At 42.8% G+C, this 23,198-nt stretch overlaps 1 protein-coding gene across 2 annotated transcripts in view; it reads left to right on the forward strand.

The window, feature by feature from the left end:
- Window positions 1–685: 685 nt before the first annotated feature.
- SLC25A13 (solute carrier family 25 member 13) overlaps window positions 686–23,198 on the forward strand; it is a 110,392-nt gene continuing 87,879 nt past the window's right edge. The window contains exons 1-2 of one of the 2 annotated variants that reach the window (XM_081882853.1): window positions 686–785; window positions 4,471–4,485. In XM_081882853.1, coding sequence (XP_081738979.1) covers window positions 774–785; window positions 4,471–4,485 — 27 coding nt within the window. In that variant the 5' untranslated portion in view covers window positions 686–773. The remainder of the gene's footprint in view (window positions 786–4,470; window positions 4,486–23,198) is intronic. The other variant, XM_081882854.1, reaches the window with a different exon arrangement.

The raw sequence follows: 23,198 nt of genomic DNA on the forward strand, positions 1-23,198 counted from the left end.
GGACCAAATTCAAGATATTGCTATTAGTGTATAAACCCCTTAACAGCTCTGGACTATTTCACTTGAAGGACTGACTCAGATCACTGCCCACTCAACCACTTTGATTTGCAGAACCGGTCCCTTCAGTCTCAACCATTCCAAAATGCAGAGATCCACGATCTCACGGCTCTTGAGGATTCCTCAACCTCATCTAGCGCCGGCAGGCATGCAGAACAACTTCCGGGGCTTAACCCATGGCAACCACTGGAATCTGCGCCTGCTTTGAGGCTGCAATCCTATATACCACTCCCTTACCCCGGCACACATCCCATTCAAAGTTGATGGGCTTTACTTATGATAAGGCGCAGGCAGGAATACGCCACCCCCACCCGTATACATATGCAGCAGGCAGCATTTCCTCTCCACGGGTTGCAGCTGCAGGAGGTTAAAGTACGAATTACCAAAAAATAAAATAAAAAAATCCTAAAGCCTCTCCATGCCGCGACCTCCGGGATGGCTTTGCCCGCCGGAGCGGCTACATTTCACCTTATTGGCTGGACAAGGGACCACGGGGACCCGGGGAGTCGACACGCGCCGCCCGGGCGGCCAGGCCGGAGGACACAGACGGATCACGCGCGCCGCAGCGGGTTCCCGGGGGCCGCCGGCAGCCAATGGGCGGGCGGCGGCGGCGCTTCCTCTCTCCTGGTTGGCGCGTCTGCGAGGACGCCGCTCGCCGCTGCCGCCGCCTCCGCTCGCCTCGCCAGGGGGAAAGGGCCGGCTGCGCAAGGTAAAGCATGGCTGCCAAGGTAAGTCACGGAGCTCCGGCGGCGCGCGCAGAAGAGCTGCGGCTGCTGCTGCTTCTGCCCCGGTAGCCGCCGCGCCACTTGCTCCCCGGTCCTCCAGGCGGCTGCCGCTGGGAGGGGAGAAGCGGGGAGGCTGCCAGAGTTGACCTAGGGCCTGTCCTTGGCGCAGCTTGGCCCGCTTTCGGGGGTGAGGGGACATCCCTCCCCCTTCGGGGGAAGGGCCAAGCCGAGGCCAGCAGGTCGTGCGGCTTCTCAGAGAAGAGTCTTTTGGCTAGCATGCAGATGCACCAGCAAGCGCCCCCCCCAAACAGAGGTTCCGGGGCTGAGGGCTGCTTCCTAAAAGCATAGCCCCCAGGCCCATTTTGCTCGCCCAGCGTCCCGTTTCCCAACAGGGGCCGGGCAGATGCTTCTAGGAACTCCAGGTTCCCTGCTGGCAGCTGCCTCTCCTCTCTTGCTGCCTTCCCCGACATGCGTAGGTACACTGCCCTTGTGCATGGAGGTTCTCTTTCGTTGTCAAGCTCCAGAGTCATGGATGGAAGCTGGTCCTGTAGGAGCTGGAAGCTTGCTTCCCTCTGGCAGCGCTCATGGAGGCGTTGAAACTTCCTGTGCTGAAAGGAGAATGCTTTGGGTGTGTTCAAAGACAGCTTTGTATGGTTGGTTCATTGGCACTTAACACTAGAAAGTGGGTCCTGGGGCTAAGGCCTAGCACAGTAAGTCTTGACTGGCAGCACTAGTTAGATAAACACTTGGTATCTGCCTTCAGTGTGGTGTTTGCTACATAATTAGGATAAGCCTTGAGATTTCTGTAAAATGCCTCTGTGTTACAATGAAGTGACTTTGAAGGCCCATTTCCACCTGCAGTCCTTTTCAGTTTGCAAATCACACTTACCTCAGAAACAGGACTTATTATTTACCAATATATAAATCCATTATGCACATTTATGGGAGCTATGCAATATAGCTTTGCAGTTTTCTTTTTTTAAAAAAAAATACTGTCCTAGCTATAGTGCCTGTACAATTTGGAGCATTGAGACCAACACAAAGGTCACATTTATGTAAGGACTTTGGTTTGAACAGTGATAGTCACCTGACTTTCATTGACAGTTTTCCAAGTTCAGATAGTTAAGAGGCTGAAGGCTGCCTGTCAGCCAGAAGGAGAAATGTCTTAAAGTTACCTTGAAAAACCGAACACAAACGTTCTGGCAAGATGGTGGCAGTTTGTGCAAAGCTACAATAGAATGCTAGGAAAATCCTATGCTTAAAGACGCCTTATATCTTCTGCAGCCGTACAAACCCTACAAACAGAATGGTGTTTGACTACGCTGAACATGCTGTGCATTATAGACAGCCAAACAAGCAGAATGAATGAGTGAATTAAATCAAAGGCCTTGCATCACTTTGTAGCCCATTCACACATATAAACTATACATGCAAATCGTCATTCACACAATATACCATAGACAGAAGTTCTCTACAGTTCAGGACATGTTCAGCTGCTGTCCATCAAGCATATTCTAAGCAAAAATAGAGAAATCTTAAGTTCATACTTGAACCACACATTGTTCTCATGTAAATGTAGTTAGAACCCTAGTTAAAAACAATTTTAAGTTTTCCAGAAGCAGTTATGTGAGTGCTTAAAAAGAATATTTAAACATTTTTTTAAAAAAGTAAAAGGTTGCTAGCACTGTTTTTGGCAATAGCTGACAAACATCTGCCTATTAAACCACATTAAAGCCATCCCTGTTCAGAACCCTGATCCTTAATGTTGTCATAGCTGCCTGCGGTGCTATGATAAAGTGAACACACCCTAAGAGAAGCCACTGTGTTGATTGATTATAGCCTGCTTATGGGTGTAGAGCAGCCTTCTCCACTGTTATTCTCCAGACGTTTTGGACTTCAACTCCCATCAGCCCCAGCCATCTCCCAGGTTGGAGAAGACTGGTGAACAGGTTTCAAAGCCAAAACCCTAATCATAGCTATGTGGAGGTAGGTCCTGTTGAATGCAGTAGACTTGCTTCAAGTTTAGCAAGTTTAAGGGTGTGGATCTGCTTGCAGAGCAAAAGTTTGGGGTAAGACTTGAAACAGAAGTATTTAGTTTGAGAGATGGGCAATTTGTTCAGTACGGAGGAGCTTCCTTCAGTCTTGTCATGGAAAACCACACAGTCTAAAGGCTGAAAGGAATATCGAGGATCAGTCCTGTACAACCATCTACTCTGACACATTTGCTCTAGAGTTGACCATCTCGTATTTATCCATTTTTTTTAAAAAAAGCTAGTAAAAATCCATAGTTACCTTTGGTAGATTGACAAGACAGGTTATGTTTCATGTTACAACATGCCTGGAGAAATATGTGGTAGAAACGCTCTCAGTAGATGTTTATATCAAAGTGTGTTTATTTTGCATTGCATGTAGTGATTTGATTGCAGGAAAACAGTATACAAATGCGCGAGGAAGCCTTGGTTGACTGTAGCTCCTCACCATAGTTGTACACAGTGAACTGTACATATGCGGTGGGACTATCGAAATTATGTGGACTTAAAATCGTGAACATTATCAGCTTTGAATGTTTTCCTTTCCTTAAGATGGTATCTAAACCTTATGCACTTCTGGCATTACAGTAAGTCAAACACAGTTGCCATTCTGAGTTCCAGTGCTAGGCTTGTAGCTTTGTGCTGTAGAGATGTAGGGTAGAGTGAAGCCCCTCTTTGAATCTGTAGAGCTTCCTGGACACTTGCAGTTTTCAATTCAGTACTGCAAGTTCAGGCTGCGTATCATCCCAGTCTTTTCTTAGCTCCATGTTTCCCCCTTCCATCACAAATTCTAGAAACTTTGGAATGAAAGCTAAGCTTTTCTATGTTCTTGGAAGAGCGTTCTGACTTCTCTCTTAAATGCAAAGCATGTGTGTTTTTAAATGGGCCCTGGACAATCGACATGCTTACAGGTGACATGGTATATAGTGTTTTCTAAACATAGCATTCCATAGAGATCTGAATTATTTCTTAGTATGTATAGGCGCTGGGGGTGGGGGGAGAGGAAAGGAAGGCAGTGTTTTCCTTGCAAAAGGGTCAGAGGTTTAATGAACTGAAGTGTTAAATTATGGTGGAAGTTGCAGAAGGATGCTGAAATAAGTAGAATCAGATTGTAGTACAGCAGAGCAGGAGTTTGATCCTGCATGCAAACTGCTAGAGGGGCTGCCTAATTTATTACATTTATTTAATATGTGGTCCCAGGATGGATTACGTGGACAATACGTACTGCACAATAAAATATGCAAAACTTAAGCATTACTAGAGTATAAATTAAACTGTAGCAACAGCAGTCAGAAATGGCAAAAACACTACAATGAAAGGCATATTCTGATCTCATCTTCCACCACCAGAAGTCTGTGCAAAAAGGGTGCATCTTGACCACACATCATGGGCCAGGATTTTTGTTGGGGGGAGCAGAACCTCAATTAGTTATGTATTTTTATTGATGGGGGGGCAGCTGCCCCTCCCTGCCCGACCCCCGGCTACATCCATGCCAGACATCAAAATTTGTACAGTGTTATATCTTGGAGGGGAGAGCATTCCCTAACCTGGGGGCCACCACACCAAAGCTCAAATGTGTGCCTAAGGTTCAGGCTGAGTTGTGTGAAAATACTCTTCTGATCTAGCCCAATAATGTTCCATTTGATTTTTCTCTTCAGCCAAACAATGGATTGGTGAGTCGTGGGTATTTTTCTGAGTCGTTGATATATATTTTTTCCTGCATTTGCCTGATACCTGTCCTGTGCCAGCATCCTGCATGACAGCTTTTTAAAATTAATTTTATTCATTTTTGTATACCCTCAAACTCATGCACCCTTTTGTATCCTGTTGCATTGTTCTTTAAATGATGTGTTTAAGGTTTTCAGGTTGTTTTCTCCCACCTCCCTTGCAAAAGAACACAACCCACTTTGATGCATAGGGTATTTGAGAGTGAATAGGGCTTAAAAAAAATAATAATTGCAGTATACTAATATAAGTATTCTTTTTTATGGCCTAGTACAGAAAGATTGGATCAGGCTGCAGGTCCTAACCCACCAGTTGAAAACCACTGCACAGACTTGTAAAGTTAACTAGCCTGCAAAAAAACAAAGTACTTGCCTGTTAAGGGGCAACTAGCCTGTTTCAGGCAGTTTGCAGGGGATGGACTCCTCTTTCTCCAACCTGCACGGAAGAATGTGCATGGTATCCCAGTAATACCAAAAAAGCCTGGCTGGGGCCAAGATTGGCTACATTTTAGTCCTGTGTTAAAACCTGGCTTCTTACTCAGGCGTTTGGACCATGTTGAGTGGCATGCTTGTGTTGTTGGTTGGTATTGCATATTTTAAGATTCCATGCCAAATATTATTAATTGATTGTTATGTTTTATGGTTTTATGTGTTCCCAAGAATGGTTTTATTGTTGTTTTCTGCCCCCCGATCAACTGATAAATATACATAGTGGATTAGAAGTGTTTTAATTAAATACTAGCCTCTTAGGTAAAGGTAAAGGGACCCCTGACCATTAGGTCCAGTCGTGACCGACTCTGGGGTTGCGGCTCTCATCTCACTTTATTGGCCGAGGGAGCCAGCGTACAGCTTCCGGGTCATGAGGCCAGCATCACTAAGCCGCTTCTGGCAAACCAGAGCAGTGCACAGAAACACCGTTTACCTTCCCGCCGGAGCGGTACCTATTTATCTACTTGCACTTTGCTGTGCTTTCGAACTGCTAGGTTGGCAGGAGCAGGCACCGAGCCACGGGAGCTCACCCCGTCGCAGGGATTCGAACCGCCGACCTTCTGATCGGCAAGCCCTAGGCTCTGTGGTTTAACCCACAGCACCACCTGCACCCCTCCTAGCCTCTTAGCTTGCCAGTAAAATAATAACGCCAAATGCACTGATGGTAGAGACTTGTGTCTCCCCTTTCCACCAGTGTTTCTGTCCTTGTTTCGGAAGCAGAGACTTTATCAGTTCATCTGTAGCTAGCATGGAAACTAAATGAGTTGGCAGCCTCCTCCATCAGCTCTCTCACTTGCATAGAATTCCTGGTCACCTGTGGCAATCAGGCAAGTTTTTGAATGCAAGGATGGTTTTGCACAAAGTCCAGCGAAACGAATAGGAGTTACATTCTGCTCTGACCAGCTTCCTCGGAGGAAAGGAGAGAGTAAAAGCCGGGTGCAGCTGTGGTGTGTCATTTATAGCACAGGCATTGTGCAGGAGAATTTCCTTGTTAATTGCGTCCTTAATCCTCCAGATTAAGCGAGACATTCCAAAACTGTGCTGTATTTATACTGGATACTAAAAACATATATCCCTCTTTTATCCAAATACAAACTCAAGGCAACTTGACAACAATTTAAGAACAAAACAAATACAGGAAAAAAGTAGCAGATAACAAAAAACACAAACTGTATTTGGGAAATGCCTCCTGAAACAAAGGCTGCATATACACCATAGATCTAAGGCGCATTTAAACCTCAGTCCCGGAGAATCATCGTAACTGTAGCTTGTTATAGGTGCTGGGAATTGTAGCTCTGCGATGGGTAAACTACAGTTTCCAGATCCTTTATGGGGGGGGGGGAGAAAAGGGAATGTGCTTTAAATGTGTACACAACCAAACCCATCTTAAGAGAGCAGTTTTAAAAAGTGAGCTGTGAAAAGGCCAGGCACATTTCTAGGAAGATTCCACCACCATATAGACCTTTTCAGTTGTTCCCAGCAGTTGAACGCTTATGAGAAGGAGGCAAGGGGAAGCAAAAAGAGCAGAGTTCTCAAGCAGAGATCTTAAACTAGTTCATATGGTAGAGTCATGGAATTTTTAAGAGTTTGGAAGGGACTTTTGAGGTTATCCAAGCTAACCCCTTGCTCAGTGCAGGAGGCAACTGCAGAATCCCTGGCCGATGACCATCCAGCCTCTGCCTGAATACCTCCTGTGAAGGAGAGCCCACCACTTCCTGATTATAAGTTTGTGAAACCTGTCCCATTAAGTACTCAGAATGCTTTGTGCAGAAGGTACACCAAAGGCATGTACATCACAGTGAACCTTTGTTTTTATACTGTTGACCTGCACAGATTATGATGGTACATTTCAAAAATTTACAACTTGCTGGACAACAGAGGCTGTTAAAAGGGGTAGAGAAGGAGGAGGAGGAGGAGGAGGAGGAGGAGGAGGAAGAAGAAGAGGAAGAAGAAGAAGAAGAAGAAGAAGAAGAAGAAGAAGAAGAAGAAGAAGAAGAGAGGGAACTTGCCAGCCCTTTTTGCACATTGAGCTGGCTCTAAAACAGAGATCTGAGAGCCCAGCTGCATGTTCTCCACTGTGCTTGTGGAACGTTCTCAGACTAAAAACGCGAACTTTCTGCTAACACCCAAGTTCCTGTCCTCCGGGTAATAGTCTTGTTTTGTGAGTTAATGCTACTGTTCATATAACGATCCTGATTTGGGCCACGGTACAAAATTCACAATAACAGATCCAGCGATGTGGTGACTAAGAATAGATTTATGCACCTGACTTTTTCCTATCACACTGTGATTCCAAGAACACATTGTGAAAAGAATGACACGCCAAAATGCTTGTTTTTATAGCTGATAAGACCTGCTGTGCTACCTCTGAAAAGCCTTGACTTGCGTGTGAATATATAGCATTGGCTATTAAGTAAGTAATTCTTTTTCTTCCAGCTTCGGGTAGGAATTCTTAGTACTTTATATTAATTTGTTTATCATGCACAGAACAGGAAAATGATGGGGCTGCTTCACAGATTATGTGACAGAGAGCTATGGCCCATGTCATTTCCTAGCAGTGTTAACACTGTAGCTTGAACACTTGACTCATGCATGTATATATTGTTCTTCTGTGTATATATCAAATATGATACACAAGTCATAATCACACTTACCAGTTAAGGAAAATGTGTGATGCATGATTGTGTGAAGATTTCAGCCCTGAGTCCTGGGGGGAGGGGGAGGCAGGTTATAAATAATAATGTCAAAGAAAAGATGCTCTGTAACACAGATAAATGTATTTCAATAGGTGTTCAACAACCAGCCATTTGCACGGAACTGACACTTCTCATTGATAGCATCCACCCTCTGGAATGCCATCCCTTAGTTAATTTTTGAGATGGCAATAGTAGCAACCTTTGAACATGTCTTCACTTCCTGTGACCCAAACTTTCCTGGACACTGAGGAAATTTTATTTCTGTGTTTGTTACACTCCCCAGTTTCATTTGTGAGATACAGCCGTATTTGGTTTGTACCTAGTTTTTAAAATATTTAATCAGAGGTTGTTTTAATTTATATGTAAACAGAAAGTTTTTTATTGTGTCAAACCATATATAACTTTTAAAAAATAAGTAGATAAAAGCTGATGCAGTCTTGCTTTGGTGTAAGCCACTCTTCTGTTCCAACTGGATTAATTCTCAGTCTTGGAGGTTGGCTGGCGCAAGAGCACACATAAAGGTCCACTGCAACCTCAGGTCTAAAACAAAATAGCACCAAGCAGTAATAAAGAGAGCCCCCAAACAAGCTCCAGGTGAAGCTCCTATGTTCAGCATAGGAGAGTAGCTCTGTATCAGGCAGAATCCTAAGGCTGAGGTGTAGAGGTCAACAGCTAGGAAGATCAGGATAAATGCAAATCAGATTGCCAGAGTAAGAAGCATAAACGTATATTAGTTCTAGTAACTATCATACTTCAGTGTAACAACAACAACTGATTTATATGCTGCCCATCTGAATGGGTTGCCCTTGCCACTCTAGGCGGCTTCCAACATCAAACACAGTACAACAGGGGTCAGCAAACTTTTTAAGCAGGGGGTCGGTCCACTGTCCCTCAGACCTCGTGGGGGGGGGGTCCGGACTATATTTTGAAGGAAAAAAAATGAACGAATTCCTTTGCCCCACAAATAACCCAGAGATGCATTTTAAATAAAAGCACACATTCTACTCATGTAAAAACACGCTGATTCCTGGACCGTCCGTGGGCCAGATTTAGAAGGCGATTGGGACGGATCTGGCCCCTGGGCCTTAGTTTGCCTTCCCATGCAGTACACCATCAAACATTAAAAACTTCCCTATACATGTGGTTTATAAGACTGGCTTCCCACACTCTGCCCCAAATCATCTGCTTCACGAGCTACCTCTCCAGGAACCCCTTACTGTTGAGGAGTTATTTCCAAGGAGCACTTTACTCTTGAGTAGCACAGTGACTTTGGGCTTTCAGGTGTATTCCCCTTTGTTGACCTGCTGCTGCTTTCAAGGTCTGAGGATGACTTAACCTCCTCCTCTGCTTCAGACAGAGAGACCTCTCCAAGAGTTCTTGAGCGTCACCCCATGGAGGCCAGTCTGGCAAGGTCTCTCTCCAGCTCCCTGCATATCATGGGCTTCAGGATCAGTGCTGTAGATCTTTGACCTGCAGATTCCAATGCGTTTTCTGAATGCATCCTCCCAGGCAAGCACTGTTGTCTTATGCTGCTAATATCACATCTGGGATAGTCTAGAACAGGGATGGGGAACCTTTGGACCTCCAGATGTTTTTTTTACTCAGGCCTGGTCAGGGATGATGGGCCATGTAGTCCAGCAATATCTGAGGGCTCCCTGTCCCTGTTCAGAGCACATGATAAGCCTTTGTGCTCCTTGCTGGGAACCCAGGCTCTAAAATGGGAGCAATGTTCTCTTGTACTGCTGCAAGGGAATGCTTACTATGTCCTGAGCATTGGGGCATCGAAGAGCGCTAGGCCTGCCCCTGCCTCACAATAGAATTTCACTTGGATAATTACATTATCTTGCATTACAGCAAGAGACCTAATTGGCTTGGGCCATGATCTGCAGGTCTCTGAGTAGCATAATGCCTAATCCTGTCCAGGTGCTGGAGTTCGTTGCAGATTAAGCGTCAGAGATTAATCACTTAACATTGCAGGCCTCAAGAGACACTGATTTTTTTTTAAAGGGACACTATAATAACCTTTTATTTTGGCAGAAGTAATTCAGTATAAATAGTGTTGGGGGGGATCCTTGCCAAAAAGCAATTGAACGGGGTGTGCGGATTTTGTGACAAATTTTAGGGCGTTTTTAAAAGTTTGGTGTGGTAAAATGAGTATATTATGTGACTATAAAAAACACCAAAACCCTGTTATCCTGTGGAGGTTGGTTGATTTGGAAGAATGAGGCCTTGACCCACCCACCTCACTCTGCCCTCAGCCACCTGTCTATTTTGTTATTTATAACTTATAACCCACTTGGGGCTTGTCCACACTTCCTCTTGTGCCTAGAGAGCAGTTTTCGATTTCCCCCGCTTCTCTTCAGTGCTAAATCACAGCAAACGTCAATCCGTGCTGTGGTTCAGCAGTAAAGATTGGATATTCCCAGGGGAAAGCGGTGGGATAAGTCTGGATGAGCCCTTAATCTCAGTGTTGTTGCCCCTTGTAGAACTCGGCAGGGAGTAAGATGGCGACAAAATCGTCTGCCGTTGACGCAAGAAGCGTGATTGGAGAACAAGGATGCATTTAAGCCAGCCAGAAACATTCAAGGAGGATGCAAAGCTGGGTTTTTGAGAAGGGTGGCTCAGGTGGGTGTGTGGCCTGGGGGTGGGGAGAGTCCGGAGGACCACCTAGAGAGGCCCGAAGGGGCCTGAGGCTCCCCATTTCCGAAGTAGCTGGTGATGTGGAGACCCTGGAGAGCTGCCTCCTGTCAGATTAGTCCGTATTGGGCTAAACAAATAGTCAGGGCCAGCCTATGTAAGGCATCTTATTGTATTCCTATATTCCATTAGAAACACCGCAACGACTTCAAGATAATGTGTTTAGTAATGTAGTGTTGGGACGGTGTTTTCAAGGCAAAGAAATGCAATTTAAATTTCTTCTGTATACTTTGCAAAGTATCCAATCCATCTCAGCCATTTCCTGCAATATCAAGCTGCCCTGGTAGAAGCAGTTTATTTTGGAATAAAAGAAATTGAAACTGTAGCTTTGTTAAGACACTAAGAAGAATGCTGCCGATACAATTTTCATAACATTTTAAAATAATCCCATGCTTTTTACATGCTTTTAGAAGCACGCAGCTGAGTCATATACTTTACCAAAAATGTTACTCTGGCCTGCATAAATGGTGGTGAAGTAGGATAATATTGCTCATAAGAAGTAGGCAGCTGGCATTTTCCTTTTTAAAAAAGAAAACAAGAAAATAACACTTGGAAGTGGAGGTGGACATGTAAAAAGGATGAATTTTTGAGAAGATATACAAAGGAGAAAAATGGATTATTTCGACTGCCTGAGTAGTGTCCGTTTAAGTTACGACTGACAAGTAGATTATAAATCTTGGAAGAGGTTTAGCTGTTGCACTTGCTCACAGGGATGAGAAACATTTGTCCAGATTTGATAACCAGGTTCATCTATACTGGAACTTTAAACGTGCTTTATTTGGAAAGGAGAAGTAGAACACTTTTTGCCCATGACTGAGTCCGACCTGAAAGGTTTTCACATCACAAGACAGGAAGCTCAGATCACAACTCCCATTTCCATTTAAATCTGTTTTTGCTGTTATTTTTGGTGGTGTGTCCTTAACATGTCATTGGTTGGCTTATTTACATGCTAAAGTGTGGACTGGTTTTGGTAACAGAGTTTAGCCAACTTTTATAAACAAATTTTACAGTTTGGCTTACCTTTGTTAGTTTCCCAGTTGGCTACATACTCCTATAACATCTAAGCAGCTCAGAGTCCATTTTTCCTCCACCACCAAACTGAGAGGAGGAGGAAGATTTGATTAACTTCCATTGTGAATATCACTTAGTGTTTCCTTAATCCTTTCGTAATTTTATTTGCATGCCACCTTTCCACACACAAAGTGACACAAACATTCTCAAAGTGGTTTTCAACAAAGAGAACAGCAGTACACCTAAAAATCAACAACAAGATAACAATAACAATAATAGGAATACTAAAACAACAACATAATCTCTCTCTCTCTCTCTCTCTCTCTCTCTCTCTCTCTCTCTCTCTCTCTCACACACACACACACACACATTTATAGTATTGAAATGTTATTTTTTGTAACAACATTAGATTAGCAGCAACATTAGATTAGCAGCAACATTAATGAGAAATCTGCAATTGTAAAATGCATTTTGTGTCTCGAACCTCAGTCAAACGTGGCAGAATGTCTGAAGCCATTTGAAATGATTACTACAAGTAGGAATTATTTGCCTAGTCCCAGCACGCTGCACAACCTAAATTCAATTTTGGTTTTCACAACTGAGATGTACTGAATTTTGAATAATTTTCACCTTTCCATTAATGTAGTCATTTGTCACTGACATTAAGTCAGGCTGCTTGTCAGTTCACTATTTTATAGTACAATCTGCCATGGCATGTCAGCTTAGATAGAAGGCATCTTTTAGTGATTGTGAATTAGTCCCTTGTTGATATGAAGTAAATTTTCTTGTTTCAGAGATAAACATAATGATAATTGGATTTCCATTTGACCATTATTGGTAGTTTGATGCCCAGTATAACAATTTCCTGCACATTTGTTTTTCCATGAGAGTGCAACATAACTTCTGCTAAATATTAGGATTGCAGTTACTATGTTTAGGAATACTGCTGTGTATAATCTGCTGATGTTTCTCTCTTGTGCTTGGACCTAGCTAGTGCTATTTTGGCTATGAAAGCATTCTCACTCAGAGAAGCAAGTTGACTGTTAGTATATAGGATTATACTTACATTTCTATGTTGACTTTTATACTAGTATCTAAAGTCCCCAGCCCTTGGATTTCTCAGTAATTTTAGGCTATTTGCTCTTATAAAAATGCTTCTGCTTTTTCAGTCAAAATAAAACACAATTCACTTCTTTTCCCCTGAACCCTTCCTACTATTGCAGTGGAAATGGTCTGTCTGAGAGTTGCCCTGGATCTTTGCACTTCATTTTAAATCTGATTGAGTGCCAGGCTTGACCGGCTTGACGTCATACGTTGTTTCTATGGCAACCAGTTGATCTCATAAAAAAAGGGTATAAAGCCGGATCTGGAAAGAGAAGTAAATATATCATTTTAACCAACCAATCAACCAAAATTCTTATGTGCCTGAGAATTCAGTTAATAAAGTATTTATTTAACAAAAGGAAACCAAATCTACAGACACAATTGTTTCTGAACCAAGTTTGTGTTTCGAAGCTTTCAGTGCACGAGTGGATTTTAATTGCTATCAACAGACATGTCAATTTTTTGGGGGGGGGGTGGCAGTTATAATTAAGTCTTCCTAACAGCTGTTTCTGCTGTTCTTTCGGCCATCCAGCACCGGGCTTGCTGCCACCTAGTCTATCTCTTCTAAATCCATAAATAATTCTTACTTTGTATAAGCTGAAGACACTCAAGGCACACTATAATCCCACTGGGGGAAAAATACATTCATGCTTTTTATTCTTGTGCCTCGGAACTAGGTAACCTGTGGCCCTCCCAGTGTTGTTCATCTCTCCTCAAGCCCATGGCCAACACCTGGAGGCCCATAGCATCCTCATTCCTGCTGTGTTGTGTTTGTGAAGGAAAGCTTTATACCAGTCGCTGAAAATTTGACGCTACCTTGCAAGCAAGCATACAGAAGTTTCCAGCCTACAAAATGTATTATGAGTCTGTTGGATGGAGAGCTCCATCTTTTCTCCAGCAGCTCATTGCATTTCTCTGCTGGATTCAGAGTCCCGCTGTCTAGCACCCTTTTTGGTTTCTGTACTGAGCACCGAGATGGGATAGAAAATTGAGTTGCTAGCCTGATCACTTGTCTCCTATGGATACCTGGCAAGTCCTGAAATGCATGGCCTGTAGACACACTGTTTGCATGCCTGACACTGTTCATTTATTTATTTTGAATAGTTCTTAGCTTCACCTTCATCCAAAACATAGATTGTAGACAAGTGTACATCCTATGCCCTTTTAAAATGTGGTGGGGTCGTTTTTTGGGGGGGGGCAGGGAGGTAGTTATTGGGTTGTTGTTTTAATTTTGATTATGTATTTTGTGGTTTTATATTTTGATTTTATTCTGTGAACTGCCTTGAGACCTCCGGGTATAGGGCGGTGTGTAAATTCAAATAAAAATAATCAGTGTTCCCCCCACCCTAAAAATGTTTAGGAGTACGCTCATTTTCCTACTCATATTGAAATACTGCCCCTCAATGAGGCCAAACTTAGATTCATAAAATGTTTAGGGGTATGTGTACCCCTGTGTACCCCCTCCTACCGAAAAAGCACTGATCATCATCATCAGTACAAAGCCTGGGCAAATAAAAATGCTTTAAATTAGTGCTAAAAAGAATACAGTATTATCACCAGTCTTAGTTTTGGGGGGGGGGGGAGGTTATTACATGGCTGGAGCATAATGCATCTGGTTCAGAGGTAGAAGAAAGAGAAGAGCCTCCTTTGTAGATCTTGATGCACTCACTAGTCACAAAATTCAATTTAAATGCCACTTACTTTTAAAATAGATAGCTCCCAACTAGTTTTTACCATTCATGGCCTTGAGAACTGTTGCTACCCTTGGGTGCAATTCATATCCTACTGAGTCCAATGGCAAAACTTTCATGAAGTCAGCTTTCATGTTCTTCAGTATGGCTGCAAATGGAGAGTTCAGATGTTGTTGGACTGCAATTCCCATTGGCTTTGCTGGCTGGATCAGACAGTAGTGTACCTATATTCTCGTGGCATATATAGTGGTACCTTGGTTCTCGAACTTAATCCGTTCCGGGAGTCCGTTCGACTCCCGAAACCGTTTGAAAACCAAGGTGCAGCTTCCGATTGGCTGCAGGAGCTTCCTGCACTCAATTGGAAGCCGCGTTGGATGTTCAGCTTCCGGAAAACATTCGCAAACTGGAACACTTACTTCCTGGTTTGCGGCGTTTGGAAGCCAAGCTGTTTGGGAACCAAGGTATCACTGTACATAATTTGCTGTAGCATGTTTACAAAGAGAGAGTGGCTTTCTAAATAAGTCCTGATTTTATTTTCCAGTAGCATAATACCTCGAGTTACATCTGCTTCAGGTTACAGACTCTGCTAACCCAGAAATAGTGCTTCAGGTTAAGAACTTTGCTTCAGGATGAGAACAGAAATTGTGCTCCGGCGGCGCGGCAGCAGCAGGAGGCCCCATTAGCTAAAGTGGTGCTTCAGGTTAAGAACAGTTTCAGGTTAAGAACGGACCTCCGGAACGAAATAAGTACTTAACCCGAGGAACCACTGTACATTCGAAACAGAGTGGTACTGTACTGGTGTTCATTTTGATTTTTTAATTCTAAAGAAAGATTCTTGACTTTGAGACTTTCCCCTCTTTACTATTTATAATACAGAGAAATATGGTTACTTGAAGGTGATGTTGTCTGTTTCCATTATGCATATGCATTTTAGTCCCCTGCCCCTCTTTTTAAGATCCGAGAAATGGATTCATGCATGCACATGGATTTGTACCCACTCACACACTCAGCTACTGAGGTGTAGCATTTTGAATAGACAGGAACAGACAGATCTGATTATAAATGCAATCTTTAAAAGTTAACTTATGTGCTCAGTCAAAAAAGAAAACATTGCACTGAAACAAAATGCATTTACCTGTCAGTTATTTTTACATAGTTCCTGTCACACAATTATTAGGTGGGACACTTTATCTATAGGATTTTATTTTCTCCAGCCCAGTTCCTCCTCCTGCTTATTCATGACAAGGGTTCCACAAATAGGGCAGTCTTGCTAGCAAATTAGTGCAGCAAACTTTTGTAGTAAATACCCTCCACTCCTGCATATTTTACCCAACTTGCCTTGCTGAGGTGATCTGCATAAGCCAACTGTGATGACTTTGAAACCGAACCTTGACAAGTTGGAACAGATTGGGTGGGTTGTCCCCAATGGTGGATTGTCATTAGCAGAAAGCTCTTATGCTCATGTGAAGTAGGATACCTAATTTTCACTGGTCTGCCCCATCCCAATCATATGTTGGTGATGATTGGAAGATCTTCCAGAACAAGCTTTGGTGAAGAAGGTTGGAGTAGGCAGATGGGATTGTTGAAAATTGGATTATGAGTGAAAGCACTTTTCCACCAAGGCAGCCTTTCCCAACCTGGTGTCCTCCCAATATTTTGGACTCCAGTTGACCTTCTCTCCAGCCAGATGCTGAATGTCTTATCTGGAATTCAGTTGCCACCCAGAACATCTGAGGGCACTAGGTTGGGGAAAACTGCACGTGCATTGTGTCTGCTTTTCAATGATTGTCTTATCGCGTGATTTTAAATTTTGTATGTGTTTTTACTATATTTGGAGATTATTGTTTTCCATGATATACTGGCATATAAATATTTTTATACATAAATAAAATTGGTGGCTGTCATGTTGCTAGCCATGAATCATAACAGCCTTTCTTTCCATTCCATACTTTTGGCCATCCCTTTACAGTGACACCATCAATAACTTTGGGGAATTCCTTACCCACAGAGGTGCGTGTGGTTTCTTCACTTTCGGTGAATGCTGAAGATGCACCTGTTTTCCCTGGCTATTGGCACCTGAGACATGTGTTTTCAGGTCCCACCCTATTCCTGTAATTGTAATCTGTTTTAACTGTTATAAATTTTAAGTTGTTGTAACCCACCCTGAAACCTGCCACAGAAGGGAGGGTAACAAACCTCTGGCTTTCTACCTACATAGAACATACAAATCGGCCTCCTGCAAGGCTAGTAAATACTTGCTTTTCTAGCCTAGCACTGTCTATTCTGACAGATTGGCAGTAGATCTCCAAGGTCTCATTCCATAAAAGTTTTTGATGAGCTCAAAACACACGTTTTTTTGCAAGCCGTAGCAATAGCCAAGCATGCTACTGGTACCAATTACTGGGAGAAATTCAAAGTCTTTGTCTATTGCATGCTTTTATTAATACATGTTTTTATAAATGAAAAGTTGCATTTTTATTTTGTTTGTGTTTGCGTATATAGGACATCAATACACACAGATTAGTCTCCAAAAACAAACAGTAAAACAGCATGCTTACTGAGAAACAGAACTATACAAATTTCAAGACTTCGTAGCAAAATGGGACCAACTCAAAATCTACCCACCTTTCTATTATATTTGCTTGTTAATGGTCTTGAGGGCCTTTTTTTTTAGGGTTGAAAGGCAATCTAAAATATTTTTGCAAATAAGTACCATGTGCTGTAGGACTATCAACTAACTGACACTCACTTTTAAATTAAAACACCCTCATGCTGTGGATGTGAAATGAAGATAGAGGTGAAATGAAGGCATATGTCAAGTGTGGGGAACCTTTGGGTCACCCAGATGTTGCTGAACTACAACTCCCATCAGCCTCAGCAGACGTGGTCAGTGGCCACAGAAGCTGAGAGTTGCCATCAGCAAATTCTGGAGGGTCAAAGACTCCCAGTGTATGATGGTGGCATGCTGTCTGCTCTGCCTTCAAAGTTGTAGGAGAATAAAAAAAAGCCTGCTGCAATATTGCAGGCTTGGGGAGCTCTCAGAAGAGAGAGCTTTAATAAAATAGTGGCAGTCCTAGCTAAAATTTGCTAAGCAGAGCTGGTCAGTTCTCAAGGGGACGGCTGGTTGCATTTCCCTTAGGTTGTATGCAGCTCAGCCCAGTTCGCTCAGCTGCTGTTTTGTAAAGGAAATGTGAAATCATCCAAAGTTTTGTTAAATGGGCACTGTGTATGCCAGTCCGGCTTGCCAGTAAAGGCCACCGAACAAGAACAAGCCTAAAATCATGCATGTTAGTGTTACAGACAGACTTGGAACACAATCCTTGTTCCAAGATGTCCCTTGTATCAGTCTGATATCTTGGAGGACAAAACCGCCACCAGCTACAATAGGCACAAACTGCTGCTTCCCCTGCAGTACAAGAAACTTAGGAGCACCGGCGTGTGTTTCTAGGAGGCTAGTGAGTGAGAAGCATATTGTCTGTCTCTTATTGCTTTGTTGGTATGCTTCGCAGTGAGAGCAGCAGAGTGGGCGGTGGACTCTACCTAATGTGTTTCATCAGTTCAGCATTTGAAGGTTAAACTTCCATTTTCTTCAAGTACAAGAAATAACAGGCGTAGAAAGATGATGGATGCCCATGTTGTTATGCTGCAGTCATAGTGGAAGGTGTGTGGGAGGAGGAAGACATGGGGCTCGAAAAGATCGATGGATTGGAAGGCTTCCAGTTTTGATGAAAAGCTGCCAGGCAGGTGTTGCAGCTCGTTCCTTGGGCTTAGCAAAATATGTCATTTCCTTGGCTTTTTAATGTGGTTCTTGTTTTTTTGATTTAATTAGATGATAAGATTGTTCCTAAGCTCCATCATGATAGTAAATATTCTGCGGTATATATATGTAATGCCATTCTTTAGCAGATGCATACCCTGCTGGCCAGCCTCCTTTTGCAGATGGCATGGTGGGAGGTGTGTATTATACCTGTGCTCTTGCATCTGCATTAGCTTCCAGTTAGATAGTAAAAATGCAACTTTCCCCCTATAAAGCCCCAAATGTCCTACCATGATCCCTCAGCTAGCAAATCTGTGACTTATACAACTACCTAGTATCCCCATGTCTTTCCCCTTTCTCTGCTGCCCCTCCTTTGCCAAATTTTACATTGTATTAATTGTGAATTCAAAGTTGTCTTTTATGGTTTTGTTTTATTGCAATTTGTTTTGAATATTAAAAAAGGAGTTTTTTAATTTTAAAAAATTACATTGTAAGTTCCTTGGGGCAGAGACTCGTCATCTTGTAATTTGGGGCGTTGATTATGATTAAAAACCTTGGAAGGTGTTCTTAGTGGCTACCTAAAATGTGTATTATCCCCCTTTCCCAGTGTTGCTATAAGGATAGGGTCCAGGTTTTCACTCTGACCTGTATTCTGAATAAACACCAAAAGTCCTCTTTTAAAATAAATAACTAAACAAACAAACAAACAAACAAACAAACTTTTACCTGTGGTGCAGAGAATCATAAACCCTTGCTAGGATTTGTTTCTTTTTGTTCCTTAATGAATACCCTGCCTGCTGATCCACTTTCCCCTTTCAGCCATTTCACTAGTCCCTACCATCTGATGTCCGCTTAGTAGTGTTTCAGGTTCATTGTAGCTGAACCTGAGCACTTCACTATATTTGAAGGACTGGACTTTGATTTACTAGTACAGTGAGGGAAATGCCTAGTTAGCCATTAATAAGGCCAGATTATTGATTCCCACCTGCCCAACTCCCCCTTTCTGGACTTGTTGTTGTTTTCTAGCACTGCTACCTATTCTCTGCCCTGTTTGTCTGATCAGACAGTTGGGAATATTGCACCCTTGTTGCAATCTGCTTGTAAACCTGCTGATTGCATTTTGCGGCACGCCGTAGTGGCCGTATCGGTTCATCATTCTATACCACAATCAAGGTTCTTAACTTGGATTCTGACAGTGCTGGAAAAGCACAAGTGCCATTCATCCAGAAGAGGATGCTGACAACCAGGTGTACTGGGTCACGGACTGTGGGGGGGGGGGAGGAGGGAGAGGATAAATAAAATCTGGGGTGTAAGAGGATGGCTTTTGCACAGCTGTTTGTCTTTTGAACCCCTCTGGAAACTCAATAATGAAATAATCCTTCTTTAGGTCAAGTTAGTTTGTCTAATACAGCTGAGTTTGTTTGTTCTGGCAGCCTGGATTTAGGAACATTTGCAGGACCTGAAACAAAAGTGTGCTGTTGTTCAACACGAAAGCCAGCCACTCCATTTTCTCAGGTACTCCATTCCATTCCTCTCCCCTCAGTTTTCTTCCAACAGCCAGCCAGTATTTCATGTCTACTGAGCTATCCCCTTGCATTTAGGATTATTATTATTTTTGTACTTCTGCAAAACATGGGGTTCCACAAAGCCTGCCAATACCTCTTGCTTTGTGTATGGATGGTGCTACTTTGGTTTCAGAAGGAGAATATGTTCACTGCTAATATGCTAAAAAGAACATAGTGTTCAATATCCCAAACTACCATGTGAAAAGCAATTTGAAGACCATTTCTGAGATATACTTTGAAAGCTAGCTCTCTACTCTTAGGCTCTTGTGCAGTTGATGGTGAAGTAGGTTCAGGTAAGGACAGGCCTTTATTTTCTATAATAACTGTTGGGAATCTGCATTAGGAGCTGTCCCAGGTCCTGTCTTGCCTGACCCAGCCTAGCCATCTGGATACCTGTAGATTGCTGTCTTGAGTTGGACCTGGGGTGCAGTTTAGCCACCTGCTAGGGCTAGGCTTTGTTCCTCACGTTGAGGGCTTGCAGTTTTGCTCAAGCAAGGTAGCTGTATTGCTCATACTACATGAACTATGGTTTGGCTACAGCTTCTGTTTCCATTCCCAAGGAATGACCATTTTGCTCACGCTCAAAGCACACACAACTGTGTATGCATGCACCATTTTTGGACCCAGAAGAGGGTGGAACAGGGTGGTCTGGGCTTAGGCATGTTCCGTCGATGTGCGCAGTGACCCGGAACACAACCCCCGTGCAAACTGGGGGTTGCCTGTAGTTGCAGGTGCTGTGGTTGAAATATGAATCAAGTATTGTATGTTAGCATGGCGCAATGATGTGATCTTGACTAGTAGCGTAACTAGCCAGGTGGGGGGGGGGTGGTCCGCACCGGGCAGTGGGTCTGTAGTGCGGCATGACTGCATGTGCTGTGCGCTGCCCGTGGGCTGGCCAAGAGGGAGGGAGGGCGAGTGGGCTGAGGGCTGCTGGACTCTATGTTGCACAATGGCCTGGTGCTGCCAAGCTGAGCAGTCCTGGGTCAAAGCTTACCACGGGATGGAAGCGATGGAGAGGAAAGGCAGCAGCCAAAGCACTGGAAGACACAAAATCTACCCACATTGGAAGAATGGCAGACGCAGCTGATGGACTATATGGAGTTGGCTGAAATGACTGGCAGAATTCGAGACTCGGGAGAAGAAGAAACGGAGGAAGTTTGGAAAAATTTTAAGGACTATTTGAAAAAGCATTATAAGTTGTATGAATGTTAAAAAATGCTCCTTTCTAGGAAGGTATAGCTTCAGTATCGGCAAATTTCTGAATTGATAAATAAGACACTATAAGACAGAAGCGAGGTAACGAAATATTTTTATTGTGTGGAAATTAAAAATTAATGCAATTGTATCGAAATGTTTACATCAGATAACACGATAAAATGGAAGATATATTGTTATGTACAAAACAAGTCAACAAATTGCTGAGGTTTTGGTTACACAGGGAATGCAGTGCTCGGGAGATGGGGGAAGTCCATTGGATTCATGGAAGTATGTATTTGAAAGTGGAAATTTGTTTATTAAAAACCTAATAAAATATTTATAAAAAAAAAAAAGAAAGGCAGCAGCAACATCCCTTTCCCGCTGCCCCCTCCCCAGCTGGGCTCCTGCGTGCGAGGGAGCTCCGGAGACCCGTGTTCCAATAATAATAATAATAATAATAATAGTTTTATTTGTATCCCGTCCTCCCCAGCCGAGGCCAGGCTCAGAGCGGCTAACATCATAAAAACAACATAATATGCTTAATTGATTAATTATTTTACATCAATTAATTGAAATACATCTTAAAATTAATTCAGGCAAGTTAAAATCTGGGCAGGTTGCAATTATCAGGTTGGAGTTGAGAGTGGTTAATACTTGCCAGGACCAACTGTTTCTGCTGATCATACAAGGACCTGTGAGCGGGTTGGTGGCCTCCTTCGGGCTTGTTTTATACAATTTATTAGCAGGTGAATGTGTGCCCTACAGAGCTCATGAAGTCACACATTAAAAAGAATAGAACTACAATTTCAAAGAAAAATTACTGATCATAGCATTACTATCAGGGCATCCCATAAGGGGTCTTCTCCTAGGAAGCTCAATGGTAGTTTAGCAACATACCAGAAAAGTGATGTGATACATCTCAGCTCCCCTACGTGCTTTTAGAAATTTAGTATTTTTGGGGAGTGAGGGCGAGGAGAGAGTTTGGCCCCAAAGCATTTTGCAGAATTCTGGACTGCTCCTTAAATGCTGTTGTCCTTTTGTAGGTGAAGGAGTGATGGATAGGGTGGCATGCTCCTTTTGTACTGGGGAAAGATTTCTTGTGGAGGTTGTGGAATTCATTGAATTTGGGTCCAGTCTGCCACAGAGAGCACAAAGCCTTGTGAATGGGCTCTCAAGTAAATAACTGTCTTAGCACAAGATTATGACACTTAGGACAGCATGTACACTTGGATAACACACATTTTCTGGCTATCTACCCCACAATTGCTCATGTCGTTTCGGTGAGTTTTGGAAGGAAAAAGCAACCAAACATCATTAACCCCCAAACAGCTAGCATCTAAAAGCATGCACTTTCTTCCTAATGCATTAATGTATCTTGCTGTGCGGTGTTTAGTTCTAATGAGAGGCATGGGCTAAAGTGAGAGGACACACCTTGATTTAGGGTGGGGGTTTGTTTCCATAAAAGATGTTTTGGATGGGTGGGCTATAAATAATAAAATTATTATTATTATTATTAGGTACTGGGAGATTGCATTGTGTTGATCTGCATTATGTATATAAACGTTCACATATCTCCACTCTTGGCTATGCTGTGCCCATTTATTTCTAGGGACCATATTCTCAGGAGGGCAGCTCAGATGTTTTGTCTCTTTCTTATAACCACTATGATAGACACCAAAGAATGTATCTCCTTATTGATGTGTGTTTATGGGAGTAGGACAACATCCCCCCCCCCCGATCATTCAAAGTCAATAGCCATCTTAATATAGAGGATGTTGCCTGAATATAAAAAGGATTCTTCTAGTATCACGTATCATATGCTCTTAGAGTTTTTTTAAAGCTTACATTAGATTACATTAATTTTAAGTTTAATTTGTTTATATTTCCCACACTGAACTGTGCCCAAAGCAACTCAACAACAAGCACCCGCTTATTAGTGAAATGCAAAACATTTGCACACACAAAGATGTGGTAGGAAATACATAAATAAATTCAAATAAGACCCCCCCAAAAAAATCAATAAACATAGGAAAAATTAAAGAATACAAAGAAATAATACAGACGTAATTATATTTAATTTTGCTCAGCATCTGCATGTCAGCAGACAAAAATAAATAAGCAGATGAATAAAGCCAGTTCATATTACCAATTCTAGTCTTTCCACACTGCAAGGAGGTAGAGCAGCCTGGTTTAGATACAGTTCAGAGAGAGCAGAGTTTTCTTACCAAGGTGAGATACCTCTAGCTAACTCCCTTATCTCTCCTCTAGAGGAGGCTGGGGAAGTTCTGCGGAGGGCAATCACGGAAGAAGGGTTGTAGGTTAGAGAGGTAGAACATTTGCTGTGCATGCAGAAGGTGCCACTTCCAATCTCTGGCATTTCCAGGTAAGGCTGGGAAAAGATCTCATGACTAAAACCCAGTTTGTGAGAGTTGGGTGCTACGTTCTCCCAGCAGAG

This window comes from Podarcis melisellensis (genome assembly GCF_964234715.1).
Source record: "Podarcis melisellensis genome assembly, chromosome: 12".
In the NCBI taxonomy this organism is placed as follows: domain Eukaryota; kingdom Metazoa; phylum Chordata; class Lepidosauria; order Squamata; family Lacertidae; genus Podarcis; species Podarcis melisellensis.